Genomic DNA, 27,442 nt, shown 5'->3' with positions numbered 1-27,442 from the left:
CTTGCTAAAACTGACTCTGCCCAGTTGGACACGGACGCCCAGTGGTCGGCCTCGAGAGCCGGAGGAGCCTGGCTAGGGCGCGTGGTCAAGGAGACAAGTTTTGTCGTTCTCTGCTTGTGGCCCACTCTTCGCCATCACAAAACCCTCTGGTGTTCAGTGAGGGCGCTTGTTGGAGATTGGACGTCAGCCTTTCGCTGGTTGGGGACCATGAGCAGCCTTGAGGCAGGGCTGTCCTGCAAGGGCGTCTCCTTCTCCCTCTGACCACACAGCGAGCAGGCCAGCATGGCAGGGTCCTCTCTCCCGTCCTCAGGCCTGCGTTTCCCCTCGCCTCCCTCCTGCCGGCCGAGAGTTACGACGAGTACGTGGAGAGGTGTGCGGTGAGCGTGGGACGGATTATTAGCGCCTGCCCGCGGGATGGTAAGTGCCTCTCTGCCCCCTTCCTCCATTCCGGGGGATGGGCAGCCCCCCGGGGGTGGGGGTCTTACTCCTGGGGTGGAGACTGGCCGTTATCGTGAACTGAGCAGTGTCCCCTCCTCTCCCACCCCCACCCCAATCAGCATGTCATACGGCCGCGTCCACAGGAACAGGGGTGCATAAACACATCTCCCCCCGGGTCCCCAATTCTGAGACTGAGAGCCGATGGGGCCCAGGACAGCCTGTCACCACAGGCCATGCACGTCTCCTTCCTGGGAAACAAGAGACCAAGGATGGGGGACCAGAGGTCAGGCCACATTTGAATGCCAATCGGCACAAACATCTGATACCCTTAGAAAAATCCGAATGTGGTAGTCACCTGAGAGATTGAGCGGGTCCTGTGAGGTGGGACAGGGGCGGATTGAGTGTGGGAGGGCGGGAAGTCCTCACAGGCAGGGGCCACCCTGGGTAGAGCCTGAAATACCACGACATCGGGGACAAGGGGGGAGGGGCAGGGGAGAGTCCCAGCGGCGCACGAAGCACAAATGTCAGGCCGTTGCGGCTCCGGCAGGCGTGAGGCCCACCTTGGGGCCTCTTTGGGCTTCTCTGAACATGTCTGTAGTAAAAAGCTAAAAACTAAGCATTTAAATATATAGCTTAGCGAGGGTGTACGGAACACCGTGCCATGTCAGACGCCAAGTGAGACACCGAGGGGGAGATCTGCGTGAGGAAGCGCGTGGTCGACCCTCAAGGGGTTTGAGTGCTGCTGGGGAAGGTGTGCAGCATCTGGAGCATTACGGGTTTTGAATTACACCACAAGAGTCCCGGAGGTGTTAAGGGACCAGCAGACCCCCTCCCTGGCCGGCGTCCTTTCGTCCTTCATCCCAGAGACCTGGGATGGAGATGTATGCGGGCGGGGGACGACCATCTCTGCTCTCAGGGAAGAGCTGAGCCGCTGGCCTCCCCGAGAGTCTCTGGTGCACAGGGGGACACGCTCCCAAACACCCTGCAGGAAGAGCCCCAACCTTGCCTCCCAGCCCCCAGACACGCTGGCACGATGCTCCTTTATGTTGGCTATTCTGACCAGCCGGCCTCCTGGGAAGCTACTTTTGCAAACCACACCTTAGTGACATTTAATCAATGGCCAAAGCCCTGTCCTCACATTGACTGCCACAGAGCACCGAAGGACGGAAGATGACTTCAGAGCCTTCTACTGCACAGTAGGTCCCTCCTCAGCCCACTGCTTACCAGCCGTTCATGTCAAGCCTCTGTTCTGAGCTGAAAGTCAGAGGCCGTGGGAGGCTCCGCCCTTCTGAGGAGCCCCTACAGGGGTGAGGCCTTCGGAAATGGGGATGGAGATCTGCTTTATCAGCTCCCGCTCCCACTGAGCACCACCATCTATGTGCTGTTCACTGCAGGGAACACAGCCCGTCGTCCACGGGGCCACACGTGTGGCAGAGACTGAGTCATGGGACAAGCAGGGTTTGGAAGGCAAACAGTGCCCCAGAGGCAGAGTGTGAGCAAGGCAGGAGGGTGGCCTGTGTGGCAAGCCACGGAGGAGGAATGAGAAATCCAGGTGGGCTGGAGGGTGAAAGCCAACACCTACCAGTCCCCGGGCAGGGAACCCTCCACGGACGTCATCTGTTAACTGCTCACCTTCCTGTGCCGTCTGTGACGTCACTGCCACGTACCGCTCACGACGCTGAAGCTCCGAGGGCTGGAGCACGTGTGTCCAAGTCGCCCACGTGCTGAGGGCACAGGCTGAGTCCAAGCTGCACGTGCACCTCCTGGACGGCACCTGGCCACACTGTGACTTGGGAAACCAAAGATGCGCGAGTGGAATGAACAGGAAATAACAGGAAATAACACAGGAGGGCTTTGGTCCTGCTGGAGAATGACAGTCGTGTTAGGAGGCAGCATGAGCGGATTGTTCTGTGTCAGCCACAGCCCTCTGGGGAAGCCCGTCACCTGCCTCCCCCTGCAGGGCACCTCCCGGACTTGCCCGTCTGGGCCAGCTCTCCCCTGCTGGGCTTCGTCCTCCAGTCAGTCACGCTGCCGGCAGGAGACACGCTGCACCTGTGGACTCGGAAGGTTCCTATCGAAGTGAGAGGCATCAGCGGGCTCATGGTGGCCAACCGGCTGATGATTCTCTAGCTAAGAGACCCAGCCTGGGTGGCAGCCACCACAACATCCTGCCAGAAGTGGGGACCTGAATCACGGCACAGTCCCATCCCCGAAGCCCACGGCAGGTGCCGCCCCAGACTGTGAACGTGATGCCCCACAGACGAAGCACACATGGCTCTGCCACGCCGCTTCCTCCCCGGGCTCTCTCAGGCTGCATGCACCTTGAGGTGGCTCCCCCCAGTAACGCTGGGGACATTCTTCTAGTAGAAGGCACTCTCCGTGCCCCCTCTGACCCCGAGTGTGCTTTCCCCTACAGCAGGCGTCATCCTGATTGTGAGCCATGGCTCGGCGCTGGACTCCTGCACGCGCCCGCTCCTTGGGCTGCCACCCCGGGACAGTGGAGACTTCGCCCAGTTAGTGAGAAAGGTACGTGCCTGCCCCTGAAGAGATTCAGGCCATGAAGTCAAGCCCCGGAGCCCACAGGCTCATCACACTTCCTTCTCAGAAGGAAAACAGGGTCCAGGCCACCCAGGGCAGTAGGGACCACCCCGCCCGCCCCTTCTCCTGAGGGTGGGCACACCTGCTCTTCTGCACAGGGCACCCCTGAGCAGGGACTGATGCCCTCATCACTAGGGCAACTTTGGCCATTTTCTGCCCACATTGCTATTATTATATATTGTTATTATTACAAAAACTAAGATACGGTAATGCCGTGCAGCTCCGGTAGTGGGGACGAATGGTCCAGCGGGGAGTAAGCCATGTGGACACCAAGAGAAAGAGCGAAGGCTGGCCTGGCTTGTTCTGGGAGCCCAGGGGTGGGGGTGGGGGGCAGGAGGACAGAAAGGAATCCCACCCTCTTCCTTTGGAGTCAGCCTGCCATGGACCCCACAGGACTCTCTGTAGCCCGAGTGCCTGGGGCTGGACTGGGGCTCTGCAAACACTCGTAGGTAACCAACATGTAGAGAAGGACAGTGGGTACCGGGACTGTGCTGGGGCTCTGCAAACACTTGTAGGCAACCAATATGTAAAGAAGGACAGTGGGTACTGGGGCTGGGCTGGGGCTCTGCAAACACTCGTAGGTAACCAACATGTAGAGAAGGACCGTGGGTACCGAGACTGGGCTGGGGCTCTGCAAACACTTGGAGGTAGCCAACATGTAGAGAAGGACCATGGGTGCTAGGCCTGGGCTGGGGCTCTACAAATACTCGTAGGTAACCAACATGTAGAGAAGGACCGTGAGTACTGGGGCTGGGCTGGGGCTCTGCAAACACTTGGAGGTAGCCAACTTGTAGAGAAGGACAGTGGGTACCTTGCACCTGCCTGTTGACCATCACTCAGATGGTCACCCAGAGGCAGCTTTATCTATTGGTAAGATGAGCCCAAGCAGGCAAACTGGGGCTCAAACCCACCCCTGCTCTGGCCTGGAAGATCTACTCAGAGCCAGACTTGCCCCCCATCCGTGGCCTTTCCATCAAATGAATCAGTTGACCGATGACCTTGAGGCTAGGAGTGCAGTGTGTGGACAGTACCCGTGATGGGAGATGGGTCCCTGAGCCGGTTCCTTGGTGCGAAATTGTCACAGGACCGTGAGCAGCCACAGCTTGGCCCCAGAGGAGCAGACCCCAGGACCCCCTGTCAGCACCAGCTCTGAGCCTGTGCAAAGTCCCCGGCTTTCAGAGCCCGCCCTGCCCACCTGGGAAAGCCCAGTCAAGCCGGGTCCTCCCTTGCGGTGGGGGTGGTCGGAGAGCTCTCCCTGCGTGCACCTTCTCTCTTCTCGTTCAGTGCCCTCTGGACCCGTGTGAACGCATGCGTCCCCTCCAAAGTGTATCCAAGGTGGGGTTTCCCAACAGTGACCCAGACATCCCCAAGCCCTCTGGGTCCTGGACCCCTCGTGGACTGCTTGAGCCTGCCCACCGTGCTGGATGACAAAGCAGTTTCCTGGGGCTCCTCCTGGTGGCCCCTGCACCCCCTTTCCCCAAGCATTGCTCTTGCAGATGTCACCGTCTCCCTCCCCGTCTTCCCGTGCTGCCTCCCGATCCTACACCCTTGCAGGCTGTCCTGGGGCTCCAGGCCCCCCACACAACGGCCGGTAGCTGACAGAGCCGCAGGTTTGGTGCTATTCCAAAACCCCACTGTCTCCCACCCACTCCCCTGAGCCTCGGCCTCCCCTTCTCAAGACAACAGCCTTGAACTTCCAAATTCCCGTGACCTTCTCATCCTGAGACTTTGGTGTCCGCCCCACCCCCTCCCCAACGGCTGGACTTGCCTGCACGTATCAGACATTTACTAAGGGGCTCTGGGGACCACAGGCCTTCAGATCAAGGACAGGTGGAAGCAGGCCCTTCACAACCCTCCCCTAGCCCAGGGCACTGTGCTGCCCCACACGTACACTCACATGTGCACACGTGTGCTCACATACATGTATGCACACATACACACATGCGTGCACACATGTACACGCCCACATATGTGCCCACATACACATATGTGCACGGAGTGCATGCGTGCCTACACCCGCGGACCTACATGCACATGCGCACGCACACACACGCCAGGTCTAACCAGGACAGAGTTGTCCTGTGTCAACACCAGCCTCCATGGGGAACTCCCCACGGGTTGGCATTTCTGCAAACTTTCTCTCATTGAGGAATTTCTAAGCATCCAAATGGAGGGGAAAGAGGAAAGCAAAACATGCAAACAAACCAAAAAAAAAGCCTTAAAACCAAAAATCTACACAAACGCTTTGCAGAAGAAGGCGTTGAGGTCTAATTCACTTCCCTGGGCCCTGAAAACCATGCCAGCACCTTCTCATGATGCCGAATTTGAGTCAGTCAGTCCCTGGGTCGCTGGGTCTCCTCAGCCTGGGCACTGCTGAGCTCCGGGACAATGTGCTTCGCAGTGGAGAGCCCCGGGCCCCTGTGCCCATAGGACATTAGTAGGGTCCCGGCCTCTGCCCCTACCCACAGGATCCCCAGCCTGACAGCCAATTAACGCAGGCATTTTCCTCATGCATGGGGGTGGGGGGCAGGGCGCCCACCCCGGACAGCTGTGTGAGACGCAGGCGCCGTGTTTGGGGCAGCGACGCCAGTGTAGACCTGGTGTAAAACCTTCATAAGCGATGGGAAACCGTCCTAGGTCCCTTCCCTGGGTATGTGCTTCTGTGAGGAGAACCGAGAGGAAGGCAAGTGGGAACTGGTGAGCCCGCCCGTGAAGACGCTGACCCACGGCTCGAACGCGGCGTTTAACTGGCGGAACTGGCTCCCGGGCAGCTAGGAGCCGCGCTCCCGTGTCCTCCGCGCCCCCCATGGGAGCTGTAGACGCACGAGATGCACTTTTGGACCCCCGGATGCTGGCCACCTGCTGTCGCCTGTGCAGCAGCCACCGGGAGACCATTACCCCACCCATGCAGCCCTGGTAACTGTGAACCCACCATGTGGCCGGGACGGAAGGAGCCACAGTGACCCACCACGGAGCACTGGAAGGACACACCCACTTTGTTTCCTGTGTTCTGATGCGGTGGGCTCCCTGCCCTGTTCCTCGTTCCATCCCAGTCACTTTGTGGCTCTGTCCACACAGGCCGAATGGGGTCTGATACTCAATAAAATGGAACAGGAAGCCACCCGCCAGCTTGAAGGCGTGGAGCTGCGGCTCAGGGTCCCCTCCCCGGGTACGAGTTTCCCACATCACCACGGAGTGGCAATTGGGGACGACACAAATTTTTGATCACACGTACACAGACTAGTTCTGTTACAGCTCTGGGGGTCAGGATTTCTGAGACAGGTCAGCAGGCGGCATTCCTCCCAGAGGCTTTTGGGGAGGCCCCGGAGGTGGGGGGTGTCCCCTTGCCTCCCCCCGCTCCGCTGCAGAGGCACCTGCTGTCCCTGCCTCCTGAGGTCTGCAGACAGCAGCATCTTCAAGCCCCGCCCCCCACCCCGCCCCTCCACTTCCACGGCCCCTTCCCCTTCTGCCTCGGACCTGTCCCAGTTTTATAAGGTCCCTTGGGATTACAGAGGCCGGCCCGATAGTCCAGGACGGTCTCCCCTCTCAGGATCCACAACTTACACCGTCTGCAGGGTCCCCTTTGCCCTGGAAGGGACAAGGTCACAGATCTGGGATTCAGATGTCGACGGTTTGGGGGACACTGTCCACCCTCCACACCCCACACATCCGGCCGCTTGTCCCGGGGCCCCAGTACGAGGATGTGAGACCCTCTCTCAGTTCAGTCCTTCGCCAGATTCCCCTTTCCTCTGTTTTGGTCAAGAGGAAGGGGAGGTGGCTTTGCATACAGGGGGCCCTGTCCCGCCCTGACTCACAGGAGAGACCCACCACCACCACGGGGACCCCTGCCCGGAAGCAGCCAATCCAGTGATGCCTCTGACTGTCCGGCCGGTGGCCCGGGTGGGGGATGGGCGTCCCCCCGCGGTGTCCTCTCCCCCATCCCCCACGGGGCACACCTGTCCCCACCACCAATGCATTCGGTGTTCCAAACGAAGTCCCGCCGTGGCACCGTGACCCCGACTGGCCTTCCTCCTCTCCCACCGTGTTCCAGTTCCGGTGCTCGGGACCCCGGTTGACCGGTGTCTGGCCTTTCACCAAGCAAAGAGGGAAGCTGGCGGGACGTGCCAGCCCCATCCCCGGATCTCCCCTGAGATCTCCCAGGCGAGGCTCCCAGTCCGTGGAGCTCTTGAGGAACAGAGAGGGTGGCCCCCGGAACCCGGACGGGGAAGCAGCCAGGTCACAAAGAACACACAGGCCACACAAAAGGCTCTTCGCTTTGCGGTCCTGCCGTATCTCCCGAGAAACACATCAAGATGTTTGTGGCTTGTTTTACTTCACTTGTGACGTTGTCTTCCTGTGTCAACATGAAGATGTTTGCAGCTGGCCAAGAGCAGAGGGCAGAGGGCCGCTTGCTCACGGGCCGCTCCCACCCCTGGCCTCCAGCACAAGAGTCTTGAGGGGGGAGCCCTGCACGCCTCCCAGCGGGCACCGACCAGAAAGCAAACCGGCCCCCAAGATGGGGAGGGCAGCCCCTGCTGCGAAGTCCTCACCTGCCTGGACAGCTGCCCACGGTCAGGAGGAAATCGTCCCTTGTCCTCCCCCACAGATAGCCTGATGCTGCCCCATGAGAATGACCCGAACCTTCACAAATCAAGCAAACAGCGCCTTCTTTGGGGTGGTCCCGCGGTGTCTGGGTTCGCCGGGCGGGGGATGAGACTGCTGGGCCGCACGGCCCTGGGTAACCAGAGGGAGGACCATCCTCTTTGCCCGGCGGCAGGCGGGGGTTTGCAGGGACCACGAGATGGGCTTGGAGCTCAGACTCCAAGGTCCAAAGAGCAAGACACTCCACTTTCTTTTTTCTTTTCTTTTTTTAAGATTTTTTATTTATTTTAGAGAGAGACCGGCCGAGATGGAGACGGAGAACAAGCAGGGAGGAGAGGGAGAGGCAGGCTCCCCACGGAGCAGGGAAACTCCGTTGTCTTTGAGTTCCGTCTTTCCTTCTCATTCTCGTTCTCCCCAGTCCCCCATTCTGATGCAACGGCAGGAACGCGCGGTTCCGTCCCTTTGCGCTTCCAGAATGACCTCGTTGTCCTGAAGACGGGCCCTGAGAACAGAGCCGCGCTGGAGAAAGGGAGGGACGGGCCGACGTTTATCTACGGTTGGTGCAAGTTTGCAATTAGACCCTCAAGGAGACGCCGAGACACAGACCCTAGCGCTCTCCATGCGGGCCGCACCGGTGCATCCATAGGCCTACACTGACCCCTGCTGGCGGCCTCTGGGAATGGCCTCCGTTGCCGCAGGCCCCGTGGGGTCCACCCGGGGCCTCCCCAGGGCATCCCGTGATGCGGCCGGTGTTCCTGTGAACACACGGGCCTGTGGCACCCTGAGGAAAGCCTCTCCCCCACCCACCACCAGCTCTTTCAAAAGATGGAAGGTGCTGGGGGGCCGAATGGCCTCGGGGCCGGGCAGCCAAGGGCCGGGGAGCCTGAGTCTGGTCTGACGGGGCACCTGGAGCCTCTGAGGGTCACGTGCGTGGTGACAGGTCTGGGGCCACCACCAACACCTTCTGCGTTATCCATCGTAATTCCCCATGGGAGCAAGTCTTCCTTTAGAACCAAATTTGAGATTTTTTTTTTTTTTTTTTTTGGTACCTGGTCATGTTGGTGAATTTCATGGGCTATATCGCGTGCCTCCCGCAAACCCGTAAGTTGAGGTCCAGACCCCCCGCACCTCAGAATGTAGTCTTTTTTTGGAGGTCAGGTCCCTAAGGAGGTTAAGTAAGGTCACGTGAGGTCCCCAGGGCGGCCGTGATGCGATGTGACCTGTGTTCCTGTGAGATCAGGACACAGATGCGCGCAGGGAAACCCCGTGAGGACACATGTGACAGCCTCAGAGAGGACGGGAGGAGCCGGCCCTGTCCACCCCTGGACCCTGCATGACCAGCCTCCGGGCTGGGCCAAGAAACACTTCTCTCACCGTCCTTTGTCACAACAGCCGTAGGACGACACGGTGCATAAAAAACGTGGGTGTAAACACCAAAAAATACAAACCCCTGAACGGCTGAACACCAGCCACGTCGGGTAGTTCGGCACAAGGCGTGTGGAAACGGCACCATCGGCCGAGCCGGTTACACCCACCGCCGTGCGCCTCCTCTCCTGACCTTCTTTTTTCCCTTTATTGTACTTATTTTTAAGTGTTAAACATCAAAGTCTGACTCCCTGTGGGCTGTAGCTGGTCTGAGGGACGAAGGCAAGAACACGAGTCACGCAGCCGCCCCGTGCTCCCGGCCGGGGGAGAACACGGCTCTACGTTCCTGGGCTCCCCTGACCCCGTCCAGGTGTTCCGGGAGCCCCCAGGGGCTCGCAGGGGCTCAGGGAGGAGTCTGTGTGACACGGGCCCAAGCTTCCCCGCGGAGCCCCGGCCCTTCTCAGCCCTCGAGTGAGGGGGCTTACTGGTGGCTTTGCCAACACGCCCATCGGAAGGAAGACCAGGCCCCCACCTGGGGTCACCACCCAGCACTCCCAGGGCCTCCTCTGCAGACCCAAGAGTCTTCTCCACCCTGAACCACCTTGTCGCCTGACCTCAGGGGCTCACAAAACCCCACGGACAGCCGTGGCCGGAACCTCCGTCCTTCAGGCCCCCAGATCAGTCTGGGGAGCCACGGAGGCTGGGGGTGGGGGGCACAGTCTCACTCCTCCCAATGCCGAGCCCCCTCCCTCTGCTGGCACGCTGAAAGTGGGCGGCGATGCCCGGACCACAGACCTGGAGCCCCAAGAAAATCAACCAAGGTTCTAGGACCACCAGAGGAGAATCCAGTAAGTGCCTGAGCTCAAGGGTAAAAGTCAGACGTCGACAGATCTCATGTATGTCATCGGGGGATGCAACAGAAAACATCCCAAGCGCACAGCAATGACAGCAGAACAGAAGACGCCCAGGGCGATGCTTAGGAGAATGCCTGAGAGCCTAAACGTGCCATCGCGGGCCCAGAAGAACACGGTCTGGGTCAACAGGCACGCTGTGTCCTTGCATAGGAGGGTCCGCTGCACTGCCAGGCTGACCCCTCCCCACATTAACCCACGAAGTGCTCGTGGGGCTCCCTGGGGACCCAGCACCTGTGATCACAGCTCACTGCACAGCTGTGCGCCCCAGATTCAAACCCTCAGCACTGCTGACATCTGGGGACGGGAGCTTTTTGCTGGGGGAGGGAGAGGGGGCTGTGCTGCCCACTGTGGAGTGTTTAGCCGCACGTCTGGGCTTGACCCAGGAAGATGCCAGCAGCACGCCCCTTTGACAGTCACACTCACCAAACACGTCTCCAGATCTTGCCAAATATGTCCTGAGGAGCAAAATCGTCGCCCGTGGAGAAACCCAGATGTGTTCCCTGAGCGCTTGTGCCAGGCGGTGTGGCACCGGCCCTGGGCACCCATGACAGCCCCGGTGTGCGGGGGACCCTGGCGTAGCCATTCCATACCCTCGCAGAGTAGACGCACAAATACAGAGAAGAACATCAGGTGTCTCTCTTGAGTTGAGCAGCTTGGGGCGCTCTGAAGGGCGGGGTCCTGGGACGTGAGGACCGAGGACATCCAGGCATGAACCGGGCCCCCCTCCCACCCAGATTCCAGACCTGGAAAGTGTGCCACGAACGTTAGAAGGCTCCAGGGTCCTTGGGTCCGGGGCCGGACACCGGCACAGCAGGATGCTACGGGCAAGGAGTCTCTTCCCATACCCGCCCCCCACGTGTGCTCCATAGACGATCCACGCACACAGGGATCCGTGGAATTGCCAGAAATGGTTTCCACTGATAAAGGAGACGTTCATCAGACCATTGTGCGAAAGACTGTGCTGGGTCTCTGGAGACTTGGGTTGGTGCCCCCGTTCTGTCTCCTGCCCACGGTGACCTTGGGTGCGTTCTTGGTGTGGCTTGGGTGCAGGCTGCCAGCGGGCTGAGCCTGTCCCAGCCCCCAGCCTCTGTCCCCAAGGGAGGGCTGTCTTCCGAGCACTGAGCAGCGGTGGGCTCAGCTGGAGCATGTGCAGTGTCTGCCGATTTCCAGGGTGTAAATTCTCCCACCACGGCCGATTCTGAGCCACCTGCGTTGTGTCTTCATCGCCGATTTACAAAATGCCTGAAAATGTAGAAATCAGCCGTCGTGAGCCGATGAGCCGTCTTCAGCCCACTGCTGACAGGGGGCCTGAACACTGTTCTCTGTGTGGGGCGAGGTCACCTTTAGTGACAAGACTCTAGGACAGGCCTGCCGGCGACCACCCCAGCAGGCATGGCGGGCTCTCCCTCCTCCAGCAAAGCCAGGGAGGAGGGAGCTTCGACAGCGTCCGGAGAAGGGAGACGGAGACCTGGAGCCCGGAGGGAAGCAGAGCTGGGGGGCCGCCGGGAAGGGCTGCGACCTGGACAGACAGTTCGATCCCGGGGTCCCTGTGAGGCTGCATCTCCTCTGCGCCCCCTGCCCGGCCGGCAATTCCGGTGCCTGGAGGGAGCCCCCCGCCTTGCCTCCCCAACCTCCCTGCTCAACAGGGTGCTCTGCCTCTCCTGGCCCCCTCGGCTCGGCCCCACCAGGAAGCCACTCGGAGCCGCTGAGAGCAAACTGACAGGCGGGCGTCCAGCTCTTAAGCCGGGCGGAATTCTGAGAGACTGGGGGGATCTTAGAGATGCCCCATCGGGAGTGTAACCAGAATCCCGCCTCGTCCAAAGGCCGCGGAACATCCCAGAGTCATTCACTGTTCACCCCCGTTTGCTTCCGAGCAAATGCCACTTCCAACTGCTGAGGACCATTTGCCCCTAAAACTTAAGCAAAATAATCACACACAGGCACACACACGCGCTCGTGCACACACTCACACACGCATGTGCGCACTCACACACGCACGCACGCACGCATGCACACACGCAGCACACACACCGTCTTCTTAGTGAAGGCTGCAAGCACAGAAGTTCCCTAAGAAGTCATTCAGAAAATGGATGATCTGGAAATATCAGATTTCTCCTTCTCTCTGCAAAAGTGTATTTCTCTCAGGGCGCCTGGGTGGCTCCGTGGGTTAAGCCTCTGCCTTTGGCTCAGGTCATGGTCCCAGGGTCTGGGATCGAGTCCCGCATCGGGCTCTCTGCTCAGCGGGGAGTCGGCTTCCTCCTCTCTCTCTCTCTGCCTGCCTCTGCCTACTTGTGATCTCAGTCTGTCAAATAAATAAAATCTTTTTTTAAAAAGTGTATTTCTCTCCCCCAGGAACTCAGTGTCTTGCGCTGTGTGCCGTCCATAAGGAAGTAGAAGTTCCTTAGTGCAACAAAGCAAAGCATGACCCAAACAAGCTACGACACAAAACCTGCACAAGCCCCGAAGGAGAAAGGCCGTGAAGAGCTCACTGCAGGGCCAGGCCCCGGAACGCCTCCCGGAAGGACTACGGCGCCGCTGAGCTTAGCGACCGGCTCCGGAAAACGCGCGTGTTATTTGCCCCCACGGGTCCTTGGGCCACTTTGCCGTCCTAGGCCTGGGCGCTGCTCAGAGGGGCTGAGTGTGCGCCCGGCTTCCTCTCGTGATGCAACACCAGGCGCCCCGGAGCGCTCTGCCCGGAGAATTGTAAACAGCCTCGAGGAGAGGTGAGGAGACGCTGAATAAGCCTTTCCTATCCGCTTCTCTAATGCGTGGTCCGTGGGGCGTCCCCGGGAGCTTGTTAGCAATGCAGAGGCTCAGCAGAGCCCTGGTCCCGCCCCCACGCAGCTCCCGGGACCCCATTCTCAGGCGGCTCTCTGGGAGCTTGGGGCTTGGACCTTCTGAGCCTAAGTCTTTGCCGCCCAGATCCAGGCGTGGGAGGAAACCGTGTCGTTTCCCCGCAGGGAACAGGGAGCTGCAGCACCCGCGCAGCATGGGCCCCTCTGTCCACGGGGACCTGCTCTGCTTTCATGTGACCGTGACGGAAGGTGTCGTGGTCTTGGGGGCAGGCCACCTGGACGGGATGTGGGGCTGCCTGGGTGGGACCCTGAGCAAACCAGGGCACTCCCTTTGGTTCGCCCCTCGGTAAAATCCAAGCCATTCTCTTCTCCTCCTCCCGATGGCCAGAAAAGAGGACCACGGGACGGAAGGACGTGCACCGGGGTGGGGCTCGGGAACAGAGAGGCTCTCCAGGAGGGGCGCACAGCCCGCCTCGGGCTTGGAGCTGAGCGGAGCGGGAAGCCCAGGTGAGCTCACAGGCTGGCAACCCTTCCCCAGACCCTCCCTCCCCGGAATGTTCTTCAGCATTCCTGGTTGAGTGTCTGTGCCGGGCCAAGGCCTGTGTATGCTGTGGCTGAGCTGGACGGCTTCCAGGTCCCTCTCTGTCCCCAGGCTCAGCCGTGCGGACCTAACCCCCAGGCTCCCACACCCTGGGGCCGGTGGGGAGCCCGGGGGGCGGCATGAAGGAGGTCGGTGGCGCTGGGGTATCTCGTTCCACAGCCCACTCCCTTGCAAGCTTTCCCTCATCTTGTGACTAGCGCTTTTCAAACTACCCTCACCTGGGGCGGGGCGGGGGTGCTCCTTCCCGCCACAAGCTTGTCATCGGCACAGAGCGGCTCAAGGACCACGACCTCCCATTAGCCGATCCCAGAGTACCCACACCTGCGGCGGGCACGTGGTGGCCTCCTCGCCAGTCGGGGGAGGGCATGGGTGGCCCATGGCGGGCACGAGCGTCCTTATGGCCCACATTCGCACTGGTGATGGCAAGGCCTGGGGCCATCCCCAGCCGCCGCTCCCTGGCCCCATAGCAACTGTCACGTCACAGGGACACGCCCCCCGGGGAAGAGAAACGCTGGGGACAGACGAGTAAGACCAAGCTGAGGAGCCAACACGAGTCTCCTCGTAAGGGAAGCAGAGCCGAGGGCCGGTTCAGGGCTCAGCCCCGGCGGTCCCTTCCAGGAGAGGACGCGGGGGGCAGGGAGTGAGGCGTGGAGACACCGTCGGGGAGCCAGCGGGACGGGAATGGATGAGAGGCTGAAGACGCGGAACTGCCGATTCCCTGAAGCCCCACCGTCTGCAGAGGAGAATCCTCTCTCCTCCTCTGCGCCCCCTTCTTCGGCACTCCTCCCCCCTGCCCTCCCCCAAGGAAGGGAACCAACCTTTCTCTGCTCCCAGAGCCTTCCCACACCTGCCCCTGGGCATGAAGCCTCACATCCGAGGCCAGTTCTCAGGACACCTGCCGCCTCTCATTGCTCCAGACCCGAGAAGAGCTGAGATAACAGAGCCCAGGTCGGGGGGCCCAGATCTTTCCAGGACGGGGCTGCCTGCCCAGGGGAGGACTGCGGGTCCCCCAGCAGGAACCCGGGAGAAGGTGCCGGACCAAATGGGAAGGAGTGAGTCGAGATTCACCCAAGCATTTGCCGTGGCTGCCCTGACCTGGGACTTCCCTGTTGACTTAAGTCCTGAAGGTGCCGTTGCTAAGTCAGCAGGTTGACTTCTGAAGCCTGGACAAGGGCGGTGTGGAACCAAAGAGGTCAAACTGTTCGAGGTCACAGGCTAGGGACACGAAGTGTAGAAATGGAGCTGGTCTTTGCGAGTGATAGTCTCTCCCCTGCAGGGGACTGGAGGACACGGAGACCACACGGGAGTCCTTATGGAGCCTGGGGGCTGTGCTCTGCAGCCTGGAAGGGAGGCTGGGGACGCAGAGCTGGCACTAAATTCCGATCTCAGCAGGGACAGTGGGGTCGTGGAGTGGGCGCAGGGACCCGGCGGGCCCCAACGCCCCAAGGAGGCACGTGGAGAGCAGGGCCACAGTGTCCTGGCAGGCGCGCTGCTGGCTCCTTGCTCACGGGGTCCCCAGACACAAAGGAGATGCGTGCAGAGCGCTGTGTGACACGTTCAGGTATGAGCAGCCCTGGTCCACTCACGAGGAGCCTCACACGCGGCTCCTCCCAGACCCCAGACGGAGCCAGTTCTCCACACCCAGTCCTCGCGTCTCCAGAGGGAGGCTGTACGGCGTGCCCCCTCGAACTGCCCTGTTTTGAGAGTGTCCCATGTCCTGCCAGGGTCCCGATCTCAGAGGACAACGCGTCTGAGGGCCTTCCGTTCCCGTGGGGTCGTTACACAGGCCATTATGAAAATACATGGGGAAGCTCTGCGTAGCAGCAGACAGGGGACAGAGAAAAGCCACCCAAAAACAGCCCGGAAAACAGAAACCCAAAATCAAAGTACGCAGTGAAAACTTCAGCTCGATTAGACACGGTCTCAACAAAATAAAAATTAGGAGCACAGGGAACCTTTCCCCTGTATTTACCAAAGTGCAAATTACGCAAAATTGTAGCTGCGCCTCTGCCAAGACTTCATAGCAAACCGGGCAGAGTCGCAGCCTTCCCCAGCAGTGGGATTTCCAACCCCCGCTGGAATTCCCTCGTCGGCACGGCTGGTGGCCCGCAGGATGAGCCCCTGCCCTCCTGTAGGAAGGCAACCTTGCCTGAAACCACTCTTCTTCGTCTTGCCAGTAATTCCCTTGTCCTGGCCATTTCCGCCTACAAAGGCCCTCCATTTCGTGCAACACCCGCCCCCCCGGAGCTCCGTCCGTCTGTCTGCCAGGACGCTGCCCCGTCGTGAATCCTACCACAGGGCCAGTTAGATCTTTCCATTTACTCGGTTGAGGTTTTGTTCATGATCATCCTAAAACCCTTGTCCTTTCTTAGGTGTTAAGAGAAATTTGGTGTTCGACCCTGGTTCCTGACCCCAAGTTCCAACTCCCTTGGGATTGCCTGGGGGATAGGAGTGTCTCTTGTTCGAACAAGGTGACTCGGGATAGCTCCCAGATGGCCCTACTTGCCCACCCAAACCGAATCAGCAGCAGGAAGTGGCACTGGTGGACATGGCAGGAGAGCGTGTCCTGAGAGGGTGGCCCCCAGCTAGAGAGAGGGGCACAGACAGGCTCTGGGCCACCCCTTTGGCTTGTATGGGCAGGTGGACCCCAAAAAGCTCACCCCGAAGGCAATCATGGGAGGAAGAATGTAGCCCCTAGGACGGCTCCATGAAGGGGCGAGGCCAAGGAGACAAAGCCACAGGGCCGGGGGACAGCCCTGGCATTAGACATCCAGGAAAAGGAACCAGTTCCATCTTGAGGTCGAGAGGAACGCCGTAATCGTTCCATTCGTGATAAAGACATTTGGGAACAGAACTCTGCTCTCCCCAGCATTACACAGGGTGGGTTCCACCCCGCCTCCCCCCGGGAGCTCCGTCCCCACCCAGCCGTCCAGCAGATTACAGCATGTACTCTGTGCAAGTTACAACACAAGGCCCGGATGCCAGGGGAGAGGGACTCAGAGCAGCCAGCTTCTAGAAGAGAGCCACGGCTGCAGGGAAAGGCCGTCACCAGGACGTCCATTCCCGCGGCTTCAGCCTGCATCCGCGGCAACCACACAGAGCGACCTCAGCCCCGACGGCCCCTGCCTGGCCTGAAGGACAGAGGACTGGGTTCGGGGCAGACACAGCCTCAGAAAGTGAGCGGAGAATCCAGGAGCAGAAAAAGCCAGGAAGGGGGACACTCAAATCCCGTGGCTACACCTGCCCGACCAGATTCACCAGAACGCGGAGTTCTGCTGCTCGAGGACTCTGTCAAGAAAACAGAGGCAAGCCGTGGACTGACAGACAACATGCATCCGGCGAGGGGTCTGTGTCCAGAATAAAGATCTTTACAACCCCAAAATAAGACAAGCCATTTAAAAACCAGATAAGTATTTGAACTGATGTTTCATAAAGGCTGACACATAATCATCCAAAAAGCACGGGCGTCAACGCTTGGTATCGCGGGCCTCAGCTCGAAGAGCGATACGGATCCAACGGACGAGACCGGACGTGCGGATCAGGGGAACGCTAGCAAATCCTATCAGCACGAGATTTCCTGAGTTTGCTGACCACACGGTGGTTCCATAGGAAAATGTCCTTGTTTTTATAAAGTATACTCTGAAATATTTAGGTGTATCTCACACTCAAATGATTCTGAAAAAAGTAGCTACTGACTTACCATCGCCCGCCCCATGTGTGGCTCCACTCCCTACGGTACAGCAACCACAGCTGAGAGAAAAACCCTCCCAAGGTCCGAGCTACCTCAGTCCAGATTCTGTCTAAGTCGGCATGACTGTACGTACACTTTGTTCAAACCCAAAACCCGCCTTACGGCCCCACCCCCCACGCATGGTGCACCTGCTTTGTGAACGAGTGAGCTGAAGGGAAGCCATCTTGCCAACGGCCCTGCTCCCCGTTTACGGCAAAACTCCTGATTCCTGCCGATATGCTAATCTGTAATCTCCTGGGCTTTCACAAGATTAAAAAAAAAAAAAGTATATAACCATAAAAACTGTTCATTCTCCAGAGTACTTTCTTCCCTATGAAGAGCAAGTTTCCCAGGCAGCTATCCTAACTGGGCTTGAAGAAAACTGTTTCTTTCCTTGAGAGATCCTGAAAGATTTGTTCATTTTGTGTCGACACAGACAACCACCATCCGGAAGCCGGTGATGTCACGCCGGAAGGTCAGAAGGAGCCTCACCCTAGGTCACAGGTCTCTGTCACTCACCTACCTCCGCCTCGTCCCGCGGGCATCTTTTCTCTCCTGTTGTCGCCAGAAGGGTGAGCTCAGGGCAGTGAGATGCTGTGTGAGACGGAGACCTCACTCATGGAACTCCCATCACGGTATTTGTTAGAATTGTTCCATGTTATTGTTACTGTTGCCAATCCTTTACCGCTCCTGATTTGTAAATTAAACTTTATTACATGTATGTATGTATAGAAGAACACGTAGTTTGGACAGAGTTCGGTACTGCCCGTGGTTTCAGGCGTCCCTGGGGTCTGGGCACATACAGCCCGTGGGTAAGAGTCACTACAGAACAGCGTATATACACTTACACACAAATTCTGTTCTTTCTCTCCCTTTCACGCTCTCTTTCCAAAGCCAATGGAGCAAGATAGAAATGATTCCAAGTCTGGGAAAGAACATACAAGCTCCTTTTACTGTTCTTGCAACTTTTCTGTGAGATCGAAATTATATAAAAATAAATTACAAAACATCAAAACCACTGGGAAAAGGTAATGAAATTTTCAAGGACTGATGGGGTTGTGTCAAAAGGACCCGAAGCAAGTAGGAGGAGTTCCAGTGGCCGGAGCTGACCCTTTCAGCACAATAAAGCCGAGGATCACGGCCGCTGAAACACACTGAACGGATGAAAATCTGTGAGGCCATGAGCGCTGAGCGAAAAAGAGAGCTCCAGGACAGACCAACGTGCCACCATTTGGAGCGTCCATTAAACTAACATCCTGCTTTTAAAATCATTCAAGAGAAGGAAAGAAGCATTTATCCCGTCTTCCCTGGAGGACTGTATTTCATGGGAACCAAATCAGTCCACACTTTCCTACCTAACAAACGTAGAAGGGACAGTAGACTTAGAAAAACCATTGTTTAACCATAATCATAACTATTACATTTATGGCCCAAAAGATTTCAGGTCCTAATCCCTGGAATCTGTCAATCTTGCTTATTCAGAAAAAGGGTCTTCGCAGGTGTGATTAAACCAAGGGTCCTGAGATGGGGAAATGGATTGTCCAATCTCCAGGGCCCTTATGAGAGAGGCAGGAGGAGGTGTGGTGACACAGACAGAAGAGGCATCAGGTGGTCACTGAGGCCACCAGAAGCTGCAGGGACAGGTCCTCCCTCCAGCTCCTGGGCTCGCACAGCCCTACACAGCCTCCGGTTTGGGCTTCAGCCTCCAGAACGAGGTCGGCACGGCTGCTTGAAGTCGCTCCGTTTATAGTAATTCACGACAGCAGCCCCAGGAAACTGGCACCGCAATGAAATGGACTCAGACTCCACGTGGCCAGGAGGCACGGGGGTCAGTGAGGATGGAGTCCGGAGGCTTGTACAGCAGCAAGGCAGCGTACACACCAGTTTTAGTCGGCGGGACACATGCAGCCCAGACATGCTGCTGCTCCTGATCTGATCCCGTAGGAAGTACACAGCGCACAATATGGAGAATTCAGTCAGCCGTTCACAAACGGGGCATCCACCAAGCCTCTCAGCATAACTTCCAGAAACAAGAAATACTGGAGACAGCGGGACCACCTGAGAGAGCCCGGACCCACCCAGAAGCTGTGACATTCTGCGGGCCGTGACTCGCTCTTGCAAACCAGCCACAAGGGAAGGAATCCTCCCGATAAAGGGCGTGAAGCCTCCCCAGCCCGAGGCCCTTCCACGCCCGGACCATGTGCCTCACACAGTGTGCTTCAGTGTAACCACCGCCGTCCCCCGCCCTTCTCCCTCTGAGGCACTGGCACACCTGTCCCCCTTGTGATGCTGGGCCCCAGAGCCAACGCGGGCACTCTCACAGCACACTAAGGGAGCGCCAAGTAAGTTGCATTGGGGACGGTTTCGGCAGCGTGGGCTTCTGGAAAATGTGCAGGGTCCTGGTTTGTCATTTCCACGTGTCAGTCAGTTCTTGTTAGCTGCTCTGGAGTAGCGTCCGGGAATACGCCCGCCACCCATTTTGGTGACTTGCCCAGCACTCCGGCACCCCGGTATGGGGTCTGTGGGTCAGATATCCACCTGCCCTTGTCTTGCAGCTCAAACACCACGTCTGCAGGCCTAGAGGAACGAGGTTCGAGGAGCACAGCACCAGGCTCCTGTCTGTGGACACTACTTCAATTACGAGAAACACAGGGTTGGACTCTCCCGTCAGGATCCATCAAGGGTCCGTGGAGTACAATATCTGATGCAAATCACACGCAGTAGGGTTTTACCAGACGGCACGCTGGGAGCGCACAACCCCGATGCAGTTTCGTGAACCGCAAGATGTGGGGTGTGTAGGTCAATGTTCTATCCCCTCAGTGGCCAGTGGTTATAAATCGCGGTAAAGGAACAGCTGTGAGGACTTCCCCAACCTCCCTGCAGGAGATCGTGCAAAATTATCATCGTAAGGAGAAGGGAGGCGAAGTGTGGCCAAAAGCAATGTCGGAACCGTGTTAGAACATCCGCCTTCTGGTGGTTTCCTAGATGTGTGCTTTGTGGATTCGCCAGCTCTGTGGTTTGGAATTGTATTTGGAATTTCCTATTCTAAAATAGTATCCGTCTTACTGCGATTTCATATTCATGGTGTCCTGCGTGCTTTTGTAGACAGGTCCGGACGCCGTGTTCACGATGCGATGTTCTTGAAAAGGCCCCATGTTTTGGGACCTCGTGACCATAGACGTAGCACGTGACGCTGGACAGGCCAGCTACAGAGACCGTTCTGGGCTGAACTGAAGACACCGCCCTCCAAGCGACTCTGGGGGTAGAGGAGGATGGGGGACGTGAAGCTGAAGAGACGGGAGACGGGGGGGGGGGGGGGCTCCTCCAGAGCCACGTGTCTTCAGGGTGGTGCGGGGCCCCCGAGGAGGGGGAGCGTCAGCCCCTCCCCCCAGCCCCCACGGGAGGACCTGAAGAAGGTGCAGCACTGATGAGGTCAGAGCTGTGTCCGTGGGCAGCCCTGCCCTCAACCATCCGCAGGGACCCCCGAAATCCACGCTGGGAGGCTGAAGCCGTAGAACAGGCAGGAGGGCCCCCTCCAACGGCAGCTGATGGTTACTTGCCTGAGCCCGAAGTTTATTTTTTTAAGACTTTATTTATTTATTTGAGAGAGAGAGCCCTTGTGCCCGGGCAGGGAGCAGGGGGGAGGGAGGAGCAGAGGGATAAACAGACTCTACACTGAGCATAGAGCCCAACTTAGGGCTGAACCCCACAACCCCAAGGTCGTGACTGGAGCTGAAATCAAGAGTCAAGATGCCCGCCCCGCCCCCCCGGCACCCCGCCCTAAGTCTATTCACCGCGGTGTTTCGGGCACGGGATTGCTTTCTAGGTGTCTCCGTGGCTCTCCCGAGGGAGGTTGGAGAGAGCAGCTTTGGCAAGTAGTCACTGTACGTGCTCAGCCAGAAGGCCACCCCTGTGAGTCAGGGGTATGTGACCCTGTCCTTGATCCCAGGAGAAAACAGGGCTGCACCACCGCAGCCTGGTCACCCAGAGAGGCCCAGCTTAAAGACCTCGCAGAGGCTCATCCTTAAACAAAGGAGGAGGGAGACATTTATTCGTACCGTGCACTACTCTTAACAACTGATAGAAAAGATTAATAACAGAGGAGCATCAGAGGGCCCTATAACAGAGCGTTTCTGTGACACGATCTCCTATCCTTCCCGCTTGCTTCCGCTCACTCCGGTGGCTCCGACTGTTTATTTTCTTCTTCTTCAAAACTAACAATTCCTGCGGGGAGAAAAGAAGCACGAATATAGTCCACACTCCTTTTTTCTATGCTGAAATGCTGTGCTAACAGATCTTTTGCAATGAATAATATTATAAATATTAAGCATATATCAGGCAAAAAAAAAATACTGTGTTAAGTTTTATCTTATACCGACTTCCATGGTTTTTCTTTGGTACCAGTGTTAGGAGTGAGTTGGCCAGTTAGGGAATCAGGGCCAGGGTCCCCAACAAGAAAATACGGAGTCAGGACGGCTAAGATCACACAGCACTGACACCCCATTTTGCAGCTTAGACAGGACCAAACATTCTGCCTCATAGCCTTTGCTGAAGTGATTTTGGCAAAATGTCCTGAAATAAGACCATTAACTCCAAAGCATTTGTCAATATCACAGGCAAGGGGCAGCGAAAACCTAAAACCCCAAATGTCAGCCAAAAAAAGATCATCAACACGTGGATATCATCCTAATAGTCGTACGGATACGTGACCAGAGCCCTGACTGGCACGACTCAGCTCACCCTGATTGCTTACGATCGTTCCGCAGAAGACTGCCCCCAAACCCTGAAACTTAGAAACTCCCAGGGCGACTCTGTCAGGACCCCTCCCTCTCCGAGAGCTTTATACTGTCGCTCAATAAACTTGGCTTGCTGCCCCCCACCCTCCGTCCGGTCGACCCTTTCATCCTTCGAGGCAGCGTGACCAAGAACCACAGACGCTAAGGGGACAAAAAAGTCCTGTGACACCAGCAATAAACGGAGCAGAAGATAAACCCAAAGTCGACGCTGAGAATATTCCGGTAAGTGAGGGTGAGCTCAGGAACGATCTTTGCTGGCACGCGCTGTCCATACACACCAGCTCTGCGAACGTGGGGCTTCGCTGCTCGGCCCTTACATCCATCCGTACAAAGGAAGACAAGGACTTGCCACCTTCCAGGAAGGTGCTCCCTTAAAAGTGCCATGAAACTGAGAGTTATTTTTCATTATAAGTAAACCCTATAACCCTCACTGCAGGCGATGAAAAGAGATTGGTAGGCTGACCCTCCGCCGTGATGCAGGAATTGGGTTAAATCTTAAGTTTTTGTTATTGGCATGAAATGTGTGCCTCCGAGGCCCGTTGCTTACTGCAGCCCGTTGTTCATTTAAGGCGCTCTGACATTTTGGCATCTCCCCGGGAAGGTGTGGTAGCACCGTCCCTGCCTCCCCATCTCTGCCCTGCTCTCAGGAATACTGACGCGGCCGTACTTGCTCCGTGCACGTTCTGTGCAAAGCAGTCAGCGGTGGTCACACGGTTCCCACGGCAGGCACACGGCTGTCATTCTGCAGACACTCGGCGGTCACATGAGCGGGCACACGGGCACGCAGCGGGCACACAGCAGGGACACGGCTGTCATTCTGCAGGCACACGGTGGCCACAGGAGTGGGCACACGGTGGGCACATGAGCAGGCACACAGCTGTCAGTGTGCAGGCACACAGCGGTCCAGTCAACGATTCTCCACACACTGTCAGGCCCTAGGTCTCGCCCAGGGCCCCCCGGTAAGGCCAGCACAGTGCCCCCGCCCCGCCGCCAGACGTGCTCAGATCAGCCACAGCCTCCCCGCGTGGAGCATCCCCGTGCCATGTCCCTGCTCGGCAGATGAGGGCCTCCTCCATCCTCACAAACCTCAGGACTCTGGGGATAAATGCGGGATGCGGGGGTACAAGCCAGAGGCCCCCCGGCTGCCAACGGGCATGCCTGGCGTCGCCCTCCCACGCTCTAAGCCACAGGCTGCCCAGCCGCCAGCATGGGCTTCTCTGGTGCAACTACAGCGGTGGTTCGTCTCACTTGACAACCAAAGCCTGACCCTATGTGCGCCCAGCGCATGGGGATGGAAACCTGTTTTACCAGGAGTTCATTAGTGCAGAGATCGTCTTCAAGAAAAAAAAAAAAAAGTGGGGAGTACAGGTCTTCCCCAAAACAGGCATTTGCTCTATATTTGCAATAGAGACAAAAGAACCTGCATGGGGTCCCCGGCCCAGCAACCACCATCTGGATGGAGCCAGCGGTTCCCAGGACCACTGTGGTCCTGCACCACAGAGATGCCCGCCTTAAACCAGACACAGGAACTGAGTTCCAAGAAGAAAGCCCTCTCTGAACTTCTGAGGCTGCCCACAGCACCTTGTCAAAGGCTCTAGGAACCTGAAGCCCCAACAGCCTGATGGTCACATCCCTGGCTTGTGACCTGCAGACACAGATGCTTCGAGATTAACGGTCCCTTCAAACCTACTTGAAAGGGGCTGATTCCCAGCACTGATCAGACTGCTGGGATCCCACAGCGGTAAAAATCAGGTAAAAAGAAAAATTTAAAAAAGGAAGCAGCATTCTAAATCTCTAGAAAGACCCTTCAGCCTGAGGCTGCTCTTTTGGTAAAAATGGAGATAATTAGCACGCGACAGACAGCGAGAGACCCTGCAGGGCTGCAGGCTGTCCCCGCCACCGACAGGGGGTTGGTCGGGCGCCTGAGAGTGGGACATCCCACGGCCCAACAGGAGTCCTCAGCTGGCCCCTGAGATCTCATCCCAGTCCCCGGGGCAGCCCACAGAGGCCAAGGTCAAAGACCGGAGATCCCGAGAGCCCTTCCCAGGGTGCTCCCTCCTCCTCCCTGGGCCCGAGGGCTTGCTCACCCTGGTCGATGGTGTCATAGCGGAAGTCCTCCCGGCCCTCCTCCCGGCTGCCTTCTCCGTCGTCCTCCCCAGGCCTCATGGAGTCGGTCTCCCCCTCGGAACCATCGGCCAGAGCCTGGCCCTCCTCCGAGGGCTCCCCGCCGCCTGAGATGAAGCCACAGGAAACACTGTCACGTGGCCTGCGGGCCTGGGTCTCAGCTGCTTCCTCACCTGCCAGCGCCCACTTCCTCCTGCCGACAAGGTGCCCGCCACCCGCTCTGGGGACCCCCACTCCTGCTGGACGTCACCCGATCAGGTCCAGAGCTGGAGCACACATCCCCCATCTCGGCAAGAGGCTTGGTGGGGGAGGGGGGCCTACTTCCCACTGAGAAGCCACTGTCTGTTCCCCAGGGTTCCAGAGCTGACGGGGGCAATTTGATGGAGTCGATGAACATTGCTCTCCGAAGCGAAGGGGATGCCCACAAGCAGAGACCAGAGAGGGGAGGCCTGACCCTGCCGTGCCTGAGGCTGTCCCCTCCCTGGCTGTCCTCTCCAGCCGTCGGAACTCCAACGCGTTGGGACCCGTGCCCCGTGCAAACTTCTCCAACAACCCATGGCGCCTTGGCTCCTTCTCGGGAAGAGCACGGGGCAGGGGACGGTCAGCTGCTGCCACCCCCTCTTCAGGAAGGACTTGTCACCTGGCTGCTTGCGCCGGCCCTGGCCCGAGCCCACAGCCACAGCCAGTCCTGACCGAGGGCAGTGGGCTTTTGGTCCAGGCTCCCCATGGAACCAACCAGGTGGTCCATCCAGCCGGTCGTCCCACGTCCCCCCCCTTCCACCGCCAGGAGGCCCCAACCCCCCAGGCTACCCCCCCGACATTTTCATGCACACAAAAGAGGCCCAGAGTTCCAGGTCCACAAAGCGGGTACCCAGGGCCGGCACCGCGGAGGTGCCCCGTACCTTCGGTTTCCAGAGCCTCTTCTGCACCAGGCCCGTCCGCAGGGGGCTGCTCCTCAGGGAGGGTCGGGGTCCACAGAGCCAGCTCTGTGATTTTGGTGGCTTTCCACCTCGGAAGCACGGTCATCATTGTCGCCTCCTCCTCCTCCTCCTCGTCTCCTCTTTCCTGTTGGTAAGTTTAAAAACAAAATTACTTGCATGCGTGTAGACTCGGTGTGGGATGCTTACTGCCGGGGACATTCGGCCACCGTGACAGCATGGCTCGGTGGTCAGGCCAGTGGCCAGCTGTCCCTGGTGTGATCTGGGCTCCAAGGTGGGTCTTGGAAGCACTAGGCTGAGGCACAGACGAGCATCACCGCACGGCGCCCACCCGTGCACTCCCGCTTCTGCTGTGAACGGCTTCCAGACTTGACATTCCCACCTTCTGGAGCCCTCAAGAAGTGACAGAGACTGGGTGTGGCTTTCATTTTGCTCAGTCGCATTTTCCCGATCACAGCTTCTTTAGTACAATAGCTAGTATCCCGTCCCTGGGAGGAAAGGGCTGGGAGCATCCTAAGACGACCAGACAGCGTGCAAGGGCCTGAACACTAAGCATCTAGGATCAAGGACTCTGGAGGGAAATGAAGTCCCGTGACAGCCGAGGGAGAACTGATCACCTCTACACGCAGGCTCTTTTGTAAGAGCCTGATTCCAGCCGTGCAGCAGCCGGCATATGCCCACCGGACCGAGCGTCCCAGCCTGTTCCCGGTTTTGCGTCTGTACATTTCCAAAAATCTGAATATCAATATATCTGGGATTGCCACTGTTACCCAGAGGATAATACAGATGACAACGTGGGACAGAGACCCGTCTGTCACTTCCACTGAGTCACTCAGAACCACATGGCTTGGTTTCCAAGTTTCTGAGCTCCATCCCCCCCACCGAAGGGGGACTCCAGTGCTCGAGGCCTGCACCGGAGTTCCCGAGGGGCTTGTGAAAATACGGGTGGGACCTCCTGTGTCGGGACGTCGGGGGTGGGACCCTACCACCTGCGTTTCTAGCAGATGTTAGAGCTCAGATCTCCCATCTTCCGTGTGCTGTGACACCTGGTTTCTGTGCTTATCACAGCCCTGGGCGTCATCCCAGAATGTCCAAGTGCAGCCCTAGACCAAGACCCCCGGGCTGTGCGTTCCTCCCCAGGCTTATTCCTGAACCGGGGCAGTTCTGGGAGCTTATGGCAATATCGCCCCCCACTTAGGTGTTAGGGTGTTCTTTCTACTTTCTCCCCAGCATCCTGCAATTCGGACTTCTAAGAACTTTTCCCCGAAGAGACTAAAACTGCCTGCTCCCCAAATCACAATAAGGGCTCAGTCACCGAGGCTATAAGGGACAGATTTGGGGGGCGGTGGGAGCAGTGTAATAAGTTGAGCTGGCAGGTCCCTTCAGGGGCCCATGAGGGGTTTCCGGCCCCAGGAAGAGACCAGCAAGGACCCGGTCCATCGCTGGCCCATCTAACGATTCAGCACGCAGCTCAGCTGTGTTTGCAGTTCTAGACCGCGTGCGCCGAGGGCACGGCGCAGACAGGAATGTGAGGAGCTGTGGCCCGCAGGGGGTGACACATCGCATTTCTCTAGATGCCTCGGCTTCTGGGAGCCCTTCCCTCAGTCACTGCACGTCCTGGGATCCAGGCCCAAACGATGCTGGGGCTGGGGTCAGGCCTATTTTTAGCAACAGAATCAAGCATTTGGGACACTTCAAACTGGGTAGTTTGCCAGGAAACCGACCGTTGCCACCATCCGTGGCCCCTGGTCTAAAGGATGGTGAAGGTAAGTGGGGGGCATGAGGCCAGGGGACCGGATGCCGTGAGCCCGCGGAGGATTCTGGCCACTGCCGAGGGCATGGATATTTACTCGACAGAATAAAGAGCCTCTGGCAGAGTGATCTGAAGGAACTCAGCAGGGGAGAGGGGCCGAGGGCAGGCCTGGGCGTGGGGTGTCCTGGCGGGATGTGCCTGGGGGTGATGCCCAGGGAGGAAGGGGGTGCCAAGGTATTTTATGAAATCCCCTGTAGATCAGGAGATGATGACAAGAAATCCATAGGCACGTTCGCACGCACATGCAGTCACACATGCGCACACGCTCGCACAAACACGTGCCTAGTCGTGACAGTGTTCGCTGGCTAGTTCCTGTGAACCGGGAGGCATGGAGCAGGTATTCACGACAGCGCTGAGTGCTGGGAAGGCGCAAAAAGACAAGTGGGCAGGACAAGCCACATGTCAAAAGTGTGACGCTGGACAGGCTTGGTGGCACCACAGCCACAGATGCCAGCCGTCACTCCTGCTGCCTGACGCTGCCCAGAGCCCTTGGACTCCGGGCCAGCTGCTGCTCCTGACCCAAGCTGCATGTGGGCTTCTGTGGCAACGGTGACGTGACACTGCTCAGATCTGGAAATTTGGGTCTGGACCAAGGCACATGCATACAGGGGACGACAACATGAGCGTGGCCGAGAGCTGGCATGACTCCGTGTGAGCTGATGGGATCCACGGGCTCAACAGCCCGGGCAGCTCCTTGGCCCGCGGATAGAGGAAACCGTACGCACTCT

At 58.2% G+C, this 27,442-nt stretch overlaps 2 protein-coding genes across 4 annotated transcripts in view; one reads left to right on the top strand and one right to left on the bottom strand.

Moving 5' to 3' along the window:
* UBASH3A (ubiquitin associated and SH3 domain containing A) overlaps nucleotides 1-20,942 on the top strand; it is a 51,226-nt gene extending 30,284 nt beyond the window's left edge. Inside the window, exons 12-14 of one of the 3 annotated variants that reach the window (XM_082720554.1) lie at nucleotides 311-417; nucleotides 2,855-2,964; nucleotides 12,270-20,942. In XM_082720554.1, coding sequence (XP_082576680.1) covers nucleotides 311-417; nucleotides 2,855-2,964; nucleotides 12,270-12,311 — 259 coding nt within the window. In that variant the 3' untranslated portion in view covers nucleotides 12,312-20,942. Of the gene's footprint in view, nucleotides 1-310; nucleotides 418-2,854; nucleotides 2,965-5,673; nucleotides 6,158-12,269 lie in introns of those variants that run through there. The other 2 variants (XM_082720552.1, XM_082720553.1) reach the window with 2 other exon arrangements.
* The window catches only part of RSPH1 (radial spoke head component 1), a gene marked incomplete at its 5' end in the record, with an annotated part of 40,469 nt that continues 33,642 nt past the window's right edge, over nucleotides 20,616-27,442 (bottom strand). The window contains 3 exons of the mRNA XM_082695175.1: nucleotides 20,616-21,267; nucleotides 23,927-24,070; nucleotides 24,866-25,028. Coding sequence (XP_082551301.1) covers nucleotides 21,215-21,267; nucleotides 23,927-24,070; nucleotides 24,866-25,028 — 360 coding nt within the window. The 3' untranslated portion in view covers nucleotides 20,616-21,214. The remainder of the gene's footprint in view (nucleotides 21,268-23,926; nucleotides 24,071-24,865; nucleotides 25,029-27,442) is intronic.

The sequence above is a fragment of the Mustela nivalis genome (assembly GCF_964662115.1).
Source record: "Mustela nivalis genome assembly, chromosome: 1".
In the NCBI taxonomy this organism is placed as follows: domain Eukaryota; kingdom Metazoa; phylum Chordata; class Mammalia; order Carnivora; family Mustelidae; genus Mustela; species Mustela nivalis.
This window is presented reverse-complemented; position numbering and strand designations above follow the sequence as displayed.